Source organism: Melopsittacus undulatus, chromosome 3 (genome assembly GCF_012275295.1).
Source record: "Melopsittacus undulatus isolate bMelUnd1 chromosome 3, bMelUnd1.mat.Z, whole genome shotgun sequence".
Classification (NCBI taxonomy): Eukaryota; Metazoa; Chordata; class Aves; order Psittaciformes; family Psittaculidae; genus Melopsittacus; species Melopsittacus undulatus.
The window spans coordinates 4,105,475-4,115,744 of NC_047529.1; the positions used below are offsets into that span (position 1 = coordinate 4,105,475).

Below are 10,270 nucleotides of genomic sequence, written 5' to 3' on the forward strand. Positions count from 1 at the left end.
CCGTGCCGCGGAACGGCGGCTGGTGAATAGCTCGGCGCTCCCGAACCGTGCCTGGCAGTGGGCGGGCGGAGGAGCGCGGCGGGCCGGGCCGGGCCGGGCCGAGCCGGACCGGGGGTAGAGTGGGGCCCGCAGGCGGGCGGAGATGGCGTCGCAGCCGCCGCCGAAGCCATGGGAGAACCGGCGGTTGGCAGGAGCCGTGGCACCGGCCTTTCAGTGAGTGTGTGCGCCGGGTGTCCGCGGCCTGTGCCGGGATGGGTGCTCCCCGCTCAGGGCGGCTGCTTGCGCTTTCCCCTCCTCGGGCCTCCCGCCTTGGCCTTCTGCCCTGAGGCGAGCTCAAAGGTCGGGCCCAGCCGGGCTGGGCTGAGCTTGAGGTGGGGTCGGTTTGGGCGGCCCTGGGGAAGGAGCAGTGATCTGTTGGGGTGTTCTGGGGTAGGTTATCCAGTTGTGGGCTCGCTGGGGAGGGTCTGTGGTGGATCGCGGTTCTTGGTAGGGAGAGGGAGCAGGGCACTGCTGTCCAGCCCTGCTTGTGTCTGTAGGAAGCTGCGTGTTTAATGTGGCGAAGAAAATGCTTCGTTGTCATGAGTGGGTACTTGGTACGAGTGCAGGGTCGGGGTAATCGCAGGCACAGCCATAGATTGGGAGGAATGATCCAGAGCAGCCATGAGGAGAAGGGCTGAGGGGCTTTGGTAGACAAGAAACTCAACCTGAGCCGACCTCAGTGTGTGCTTACAGCCCAGAAACCAACCGTATCCTGGGCTGCATCAAAAGGAGTGTGAACAGCAGGTTGAAGGAGGTGATCCTGCCCCTCTACTCTGCTCTTGTGAGACCTCACTTGGAGCATTGTGTGCAGTTCTGATATTCTCAACATAAAAAGGACATGGAACTGTTGGAACAAGTCCAGAGGAGGCCACGAGGATGATCAGGGGCTGGAGCACCTCCTGTATGAGGACAGGCTGAGAAAGTTGGGGCTGTTGAGCCTGGAGAAGAGAAGGCTGCGTGGAGACCTCATAGCAGCTTCCAGTATCTGAAGGGAGCTACAAGGATGCTGGAGATGGACCCTTCATCAGGGACTGCAGTGACAGGACAAGGGGTGATGGGTTCAAACTGAAACAGGGGAAGTTCAGGTTAGATCTAAGGCAGAAGCTCTTCCCTGTGAGGGTGCTGAGGCGCTGGCACAGGGTGCCCAGAGAAGCTGTGGCTGCCCCATCCCTGGCAGTGCTCAAGGCCAGGTTGGACACAGGGGCTTGGAGCAGCTGCTCCAGTGGAAGGTGTCCCTGCCCGTGGCAGGGGTTGGAACTGATCTTAAGTTTCTTTCCAACCCAAACTATTCTGTGATTTATGATAGAGTGTGGGTGTGCATTACTGGGAAGTGTACAGCTGTGTGAGCATGTGTGCCTCTGTAGGAATGGAGAAGCTGTGTGTCATCCTCAGGAGTTGGAAAAGATGCATGTATATGTTTGTGTTGAGTGTGTTCACCCAGGAGTCTGAGCTCTTCCACAAAATCCACCCTGTTCATGGAGAAGGTGATGTACAGAGTGTGTTTGTAAACACCTTTTTTAATTAGAAATCAAGGAAAGCTTGTTTACCTTGGGTTTTTTATTTGGTACTAGTGATTGCAATTACAGTGAGCTGAAACCAGGCAAAAGGTTGGGCCAAGACTAAACACAACAACTTTGCTTTCGCTGCAAGCTGAAGCTTGTTGAGCAAGAAATTTGAAGTTCATTTTTCTTGGTGAGGTTATCTACCTCATTTTAAATCAGTTCAAGCAGCTTTAAAGTGAGGTGTTCTAAGTTAACTATTGGGGAGGGGGAATGTGGTGTGACTTAGGCTGTAGTACCTCTGTTTTCTGTGATAATAATTTACTTTTGCTTCTGTTTCTAACTGTTAACAGAATTAAGGTCTATGATGGGGGAAAAAACCCAAGCAGTATAAAGATATAAATATTATTCTTTACTGTGGAAACCTGTAAGTTTTGCTGAGAAGTTGTTCTTTATCTCATAGAGATATAGTATAGCAAGTGTGCATCACATTGAAAGCAATGCAGAAAGAAGCAGCTTCATAGTAATTCAAACTTGACTTTTCTTCTGGCTTTTTTGGTTTTTGGTTGATTGGGGTTTTTTTCTGTGAATTCAATGGACTACAGAAGTGGAAAGTTACGGGATGAGGCAGTAAACATAAGAAATGACAAAAATCTTTGACTTTTAGGATGATAATATGTGATTAGCTTTTTGATGAAGCAGCAGAAGTTGGACAGGTGGTTGACAGAATTCAAATACCAGTCTAGTACTTGCAGTGTTATTATGAAGAGCATATATAAAATTACTTAAATGTGTGGGATAGAACAATATACAAATAGAAAGGGATAAAAGTTTACTAAATTAAAAACAATTAAGTGACTCATAATACCTCTTTCTGACAACAGTTAACAGTAATAGATTCAATCCCTTGACATGCTACATAAAGGTAATTAGATAGTTTAGGGAGAGGGGAAAACTGGGGAACCAAAGCCCTTGTATATGTTGTATAATTACTGAGATCCTCAATTAGGTCACACCACCCTTTTCTCTAAGGGTGATTCAAAGGAGCTCTCAAACTTCTTTCCTGCTGTATCACTGGTTCATTGTATAGAAGAGCTGTGAACAAGTATTGGAAATGCAATTGAAGTTTTCAATTCAGATTGAAAGATTTGTAAATATTCTTGGGAGTGCTCATGGAAGGTTTTTATGTGCAGAAAAATTACCTGTGTGTTACAGCATGAGGTTTGATGAATCCACATATAACATTCCATACTTCCTTAGTCAATACAATAAATAGACTGAAAGTTTTTCCACGTGTGCATTTCAGATATGCTGTGGTTAAACATTTACACTGAATTTCTTATGTTGTTTTTTTTATTCCTTAAAGACCTGTATTTCCTGACTGGAATTTTTACTTCCCACAAACATTGTGCAATGTGCTGAGTGTTTGCCTACCAGATTCCCTATCCTAGCACTACTGAGATTTAGATGGTTATATGCTTTAATATTTATATTGTTATAAAGTGTGTATACCTTCATATTTATACAGTTAGCCAAGAACTGTAGAGGAAAGGAAACTCTAAACTTACTTTGAGTACTGATCTTGTTTGTCTGAATCTGTTTAGGTCTGCTGACTTGGGTGACAATCTGCTGACCAGACCTGGACCACCCACAGTTGCGCGAATACCTCCACCTATTTTGCCAAGACCATCACAGCAAACGAGCAGCAGTAGCCTGAACACTTTCAGGCCAGCATATAGTAGTTCTTTTTCTCCAGGCTATGGTTCATATGGAACCTCTTTTTATGGAAACTATAGTCCTTACAGTTACGGATATGGTGGTTTGGGTTATAACCGCTTTCGCACAGATGATATTCCTCCCAGCAGGTTTGTTCAGCAGGCTGAAGAGAGCAGCAGAGGTGCATTTCAGTCCATTGAAAGTATTGTGCATGCCTTTGCCTCGGTCAGCATGATGATGGATGCTACCTTTTCAGCTGTATACAACAGTTTCAGAGCTGTGTTGGATGTAGCCAATCACTTCTCCCGCCTCAAAGTACACTTCACAAAGGTCTTTTCAGCTTTTGCTTTAGTGAGAACTATAAAGTATCTCTACCAACGCCTTCAGAGATTACTAGGTCTGCGGAAGAGCTCTGAGAATGAGGATCTGTGGGCTGAAAGTGAGGGGACTGTGGCTCGTGTTGGCCTTGAAGACAAGGCAGCTAACTCTGCAAAATCCTGGCCCATTTTCCTGTTCTTTGCGGTTATAATGGGAGGTCCCTATCTCATTTGGAAACTGCTTTCTACTTACAGTGATGAAGAAACAGGTAAAGATCTGCAGCACAAGCGAAATGTGGCATATATTGTTCTTTTTGTTAGCATATGCATAGTGATTAATCTTGTACTACAGTAATAGAAGTTAATAGATACTGGAATACAATACACATTTTAGGCTTGTGATGCAAGTAATAGCCAGTAGTAGCTTGTTGTTGAGTTAGGCTGCAGTTTCATGGTAAGCTTTTTGTGTCATTCCAAGGTCATGGTTCCTTTCTGTTTCCTTTCCATTAGATGTAGCAGCTGGGGAGGGGTGGGAAAGTATTGGTTGGATTGACTCAACAAATCATGCTTTGTTACTTCTATTAATTCTCCATTGGAAACATTTTAGCAAGGAAGTTAAAGTGTTTCCTTCATTTTCCTTCTAAAAAAATACCCAACTCTGTAATTCACAGCAGGTTAACTTTTAATTTCTTTTTGGAAACAGTATCTAGTAATTGGGCGAGCGGAGAAGATGATCATGTAGTTGGAAGAGCAGAATATGACTTCAATGCTCTCTCAGAAGAAGAAATTTCTTTCCGTGCTGGTGATATGCTAAAATTAGCACCCAAAGGTAAACTTTAAATTGAGTTTATTTTCTGATCACATGCAAAGTCATATTGTTAGAGCCTGAAAATGTTAAAACCCGCCACTTCATTTGATTAAACTTATCCACACTGATTTCTCCCTCCCTGTAAGTTATTATTTGCACTGTAATAAAACTTGAGTATCTTAAGATACAGCACAGCCTGAAGTTACTCAGGGAGTGCTTTGTGGTTACCCTTGTGGTTACCTTTTCCTCACACTGCTGCACAACTGTGAAAATCCCTAGGAATTTGTGTTAAAGCGGTGTCATTGATTTCAGAACAAGCTGCACTTCACACTTTAGCTCACGTCCCCAGTGCAGATCTTAGTATTGTGCAGTAATTTGAATTTGCCTTTTATCACAGAGTCATTTTCTCTCCATGATGAGCGCTTGTGTCATCTACCTTCTGGTATATTTGTGCCTCAACTGTAGTATGTTTTGAATTGTTTTGTAACTTTGTGCATTTGCATTTTGTTCTTCAGAACAGCAACCCAAAATCCGTGGTTGGCTTTTGGCTAGTTATGATGGCCAAACAACAGGACTTGTGCCAGCTAATTACATCAAAATCCTGGGCAAAAGAAGAGGTAGGAAAACAGTGGACCTGGAAAGGATTACAGAGCAACGGCAAGCCTTTCCCAGCACATCAGTTAGAGGATCCACTGCCACTGTGACTTTAGAGGAGCAGGAAGCTGCTTTTGATTCTGTTTTTGCTGGAAGTAATAAAGTTCCTGTTGCGTCTGACTCCACAGTGGTTAGTGGAGAGAAGCAGGAACTCTAATGCACTTTCATAAACAAAGCAAGTGGACTGTGCTTTATTGATTAAAATGTAAAGTTTGTTGAAAGTCTGTATTGTAGTGGAACACTGATGGGTCTGTACCAGTTATTGCTGCTACTGACTGGTGAAGGGGTGGAGGAATGATTGCTCAAATTAATAGTATTTATTTTTGACTCACCTAAGGCTGTACATTAGTGATTCTACCCAAACCACCTGGCAACAACTCTTAAGATCTTGAGACAGGGAGAATTGAAGCGCTTATAACAAAGCAAATAAACAGAAAAAGAGACTTCTGGCCTATTTTTGTGAAGGAGACAAACTGTAGGTGAAATCTGGAGATTAACATTCAGTCTTCATTGGAATGTTAGCTTGACAAGAGGCCTCTCCAATAGAGGTGCAGAGGGAAGACAGATTTCTGTAGGGTGTCCTCAAAAACTGAATGCTGAGGACCATACATAGTAATAGTGCATTGTTTCCCCCTGAAAGGAGGGAGAATTGCAAGAGACACAACTGAATCATTAGAAATTTTGAGTTCCATGCTTTTTTATAAGAAGCAGGGCTTCTGTCATAAAGACCTTAGTTATTATTAAAATGGGACTTCGGAGACATGGAGGATAAATATGGTTTACAAAGGAAGAGCAGTGAGGCTTCAGCAGTAGTTCTAACCAATTCTCTTTTGTTTATTAAAGGAACATTAGAATAAAGGGTATCCTACAGCCAGGCACCTTGCAGTACACTTAGTAATTGTTATTTCTTTCCGTGGTAAAGTAACTTTGCATCACTCGCAGCCATTTTATGTTGAACCTGATAACTGCCTATTAATAGTGTATCACCTGCCATCTTCATCTCAGCTTGTTTCTGTTCTTTATTGGTTTTATATGAATGTCAAAATACCTATCCTGCCTTTTAGTGCAGTAGGAAACCACTGGGTTGGATGAAGTTTAAGGTAATTTGAGTGGTAGAGAAGAAGTAACATTTCTTGCTTGTCTCAGTTAGCCAAGGTCTTGGAGTTAACTCTTTATGCTGCCTTTCAGATGGTAGATTTTGCAACTACCTGTTGCTCTGGTTTATCAAAAGCCAGAAAAACATTGAGACTGCTCACAGTATTTAGTATTTTCTTCACATTTGTGTTTGAGAATTCTCTCTTGAAATACCACTGGGGTTTATTTTTTCTAATGAAGCGAGAATAATTAACACTTTTTTCCTAGTAGTAGGTAGCATCTTTAGCTTCTGAAGGTCAGAGCAATGGGTAAAATAAGTGAAGCTTGTCTTAATCATTAAAATAGCTTTTCTTTTTTCATGTTAAAGCTGCTTAAGAGTATTAGGAACAGTAGGGCATGTGCCTTTGCTTAACTGATCCAGTAGTTTCAGTTTGGCTGTTTCTACAGAGATCTTCAACACCCATCATGTGGTAGCACAGCTTTCAGTATTTATACCTTAATTGCATTTGCTGACCTTGAGGTCTTAGAATTCTCTTCATCATGACAAAACTCTGACAAGGAAAATTGGGGTGAGCACAGTTTCATTCAGGTAGAGTGGCTGAAAAGACAGATATTGTGCTGCAACCTTGGATTTTAAAGTAATCTCTGAATGCCTGTTAATAATTACAGCAAGAATTTAATCAATTGTGCTCAGGTATTGGGAGATGGTGCAAAGAATCCTTTTTGCTAGATTGTTAGATCCTTAGATGCAGAGGGAAAGGAAAGAGTAGTTAAAGGGCAAATGAGGAACTTGAACTAGGCTTAAAACAAAGTATGTTCCTGAGACATTTCCCTGTGTACCAGGGTATTGAAGAACATTATCTATATTTTTATTTCAACAAGTGTTTAAATAAAAATATAGATAGTTTGTTGTTGAAATAAAACCAGCAAACAATCCTGAAATGTAAAATATATAGAGGGGAGAAAGGGAGTGGATCAGGTGTACAATTCTGCTTACAGTGTGTATTCCTGGAGGGAATTAATTTACTATGGCAAGATTTAATTAATGGACTCTCGGCCTCTCTTGTGTCAATGCAAGATTCAATAAGAGGAAGGGTCTTTTAAAAGAATGAATAATTAAGCCCCTAAGTTTCTTTAGAGTATCCATTCAAGTAAACTTCTGTTTCCCTGCTTAGAACAAGTTGAGAAGACAGTATCATGTTTGTTACAGTCTTTAAATCTAATTTTTTAGAAAGATGAGTATAATTTCAGCTTCAGATAGTATTAATTTGAAAGCAATTCTTTTAGTAGGAAGATGGATTATTAATAACTTAACTGACTTGTCTTTATCCTAGTTTGACTTAGTCTACCAATCACTGTCATAACTGTATCTGCTAAATCTTGACAAGAGTTTTTGATCCTTTCAGTCTTGCTATTAATGGGAAATGAAGGCTCTGGGGAAATGAAGTTATTTAACTCACAGTTAATTGTACTGATTGCAGAAGGGTATTAAAATCCATTGAAGTAAAATATATACTTTGCTTTAAGATTTTGACTTTTATGTTTTTTAATGCCCAAACTCACTGTGGGATAAAATGTAAGTCCTATAATTCCATTGTTCATGTTTCTGTCTATATGTCAGGCTACAGAAAAAAAGAATCTCTAAATGTCTGCTGGTTGAAAAAGGGAGGTTGGCTGACAGACTGCTTGAGACTTGCCCAAGTGTAGAGAGGTGAGAAGACTAAAAGGAGCTTGTGTGGCTGTAACAGGAGTATGTAGACAAGATCTGAAGAGAGATGCTTTTGAAATACTGCTAAACTTCTGCATTAGGCAACTGACTCTTACCTTGAGGTCTGTACTATGAAGTTACCTGTATTTTATTCTTTGGAACTACTTATGTACTTGTAGCAGACGTAGAAGTCTGTAACAAACCCATGGCACTTCTTTATATAAGGCTTTAGTTTAATCTTACTTTAATCTTACTGATACTGTTACGTATACCAACCATTTTATGCTTGAGTACTATCAGCTGATGCCAGTTTTGCCTGGTTCTTGGGATGCTAGCATTGCATGAGCATGCCCACATTCAGAGCTTTGTTCAAGTTTCTGAATAATAAATTTAAACTATTCTTTTGCACAGCTTCAAACCTCTTCCTTCTGTGGAACTAAACCGCATCTGAGCTAGTAAGATTGTCCTGACCTATTCATTGATCTTGGTGAAATCTGCCAGTGAGGTAAACACAAAGGAAGTAATTTCTTATAAATCTGATCTGTTTGCAATTAACATTTTCCAAAAGAAGTGTAAACTGTTTTTAAGTAGCCCCTTCCAGGTTTTTTATCCGTGCAGATGTGGCCATGTGCTGGGATTGGCAAAGAGTTTTGGCCTGTAATGGTCAGTAGTAATTGCCTGTGTTCACAGGTAAGGAGAAACCATTTTTTTTTCCTCCTTGTGTTTTGTGACTGGCTTGTCTGCAAATGGATTTGAAGCAAGTTTGGGATCATAAATCTGTCTTCTGGATTCTGTAGCCATACTGAACACAGCCTTTAAGTAGCTGTATAATCTCTTCTTGAAACACATGTACCTGTATAACCAGTTTAACTAGTGTCTTGGGTTCTGCTATAGCAGTCATTTTTTCTCCTTCTTAGTAGCTGGTGCAGTGCTGTGTTTTTGACTTTCAGCCTGAGAACAATGCTGATAACACCAATGTTTTTAGTTGTTGCTCAGTAATGTTTATTCTCACCAAGGACTTTCTCAGTCTCATGCTCTGCCAGGGAGGAGGGGAAGCCGGGAGGAAGCAGAGACAGGACACCTGACCCAAACTAACCAGAGAGGTATTCCATACCACAGCATGTCATGCCCAGTATATAAACTGGGGGCAGTTACCCGGAAGGGCTAGATCACTGCTTGGGTTGGGCTGGGTATCGGTCAGTGGGTGGTGAGCAGTTGTATTCCCTTGTTATTTCTCTTATCATTATTACTGTTGGTGGTAGCAGTAGTGATCTGTGGTAAACCTTAGTTACTGGACTGCTCTTATCTCAGCTCATGGGAGTTACATTCCCTCAATTCTCCTCCCCATCCCTCCGGAAGTATGGAAAGAAAGAAGGGGAGAGTGAGCAAGCAGCTGTGGTTCTGAGTTACTGGCTGTGCTTAAACCACAACAACTAATAACATAGGTGTGATGTCAATGGCATCCCTGGATCTTATCTACAGGTTTTATGCCACGTTGAGTTTCTAAAATTCCCTGAATCTCACAATAGTCACACAAAACTATAAGACTCAAGTAAACGACACAGATTATTTGTGCTGCCAAAGGGTATCTTTACAGGGTTTTTGGTGTTGGAAGTGAAATGCTTTGTATGCAAGAAGGTAGTTGCGCTACCTTCCAGTTACTGGGAACTGCACAAGGATAGTGTCTAGGCTGTTAAATAAGTAAAATCTGAGATACTGATTTTTTTTCTCAAATACTGTTATTAGTATTTTTATTATTTAAAAAAAATGAAAAGGGAGGGACTGAATTTCTGCCTAACAGCACAGGTTAGTTAAACAGTAGTGCCGGTTCTCTGGCATACCATCAAGCTTCCATTCATGGTGTAATAACTTAATGTCTTAATAATCAGCTGTAGCATAGTCTGGGGATTGCAGTGGGAAAGCATGAAATCAGGGGTGTGTTCTATTTTAGCTGACACCCAAACAAAGCTTTTGTACTGCCTTACAGAAGTGAGATTTCGTGCCCATATCTAGGTTGGTGCAATCCTTTTGCTCACCTTTTGTGTGCTTTTTTGTTGTTGCGTTCTCATTGTGTTACTCCAGACTTTAGGGGTAGGCTTTTTTTTTGGAAGAAAATGGTTAATATCCATGTGGGTGTGATGATCTCAGTGATTCCTGCTAAAATATAAAGGGGGAGCAAGCTGTTCAGCCTGGAGAAGAGAAGTGGTGTGGAGATCTCATAGCAGCTTCCAGTATCTGAAGAGGGCCTACAATGATGCTGGAGAGGGACTCTTCATCAGGGACTGTAGTGATAGGACAAGTGTGATGGGTTCAAACTGAAACAGGGGAAGTTCAGGTTAGATATAAGGAAAAAGTGCTTCCCTGGGAGGGTGCTGAGGTGCTGGCACAGAGTGCCCAGAGAAGCTGTGGCTGCCCCATCCCTGGCAGTGCTCAA

The 10,270-nt window shown here is 41.7% G+C and overlaps 1 protein-coding gene across 1 annotated transcript; it reads left to right on the forward strand.

Annotated features, from left to right (window-relative positions):
• The first annotated feature begins 94 nt into the window (after positions 1–94).
• On the forward strand, positions 95–8,244 carry PEX13 (peroxisomal biogenesis factor 13). The gene is made up of 4 exons (XM_034061108.1): positions 95–213; positions 3,143–3,840; positions 4,275–4,400; positions 4,895–8,244. Exons 1-4 carry the CDS (start codon positions 143–145, stop codon positions 5,188–5,190), a joined length of 1,191 nt encoding a protein of 396 aa, XP_033916999.1. The 5' UTR covers positions 95–142; the 3' UTR covers positions 5,191–8,244.
• Positions 8,245–10,270: the final 2,026 nt, after the last annotated feature.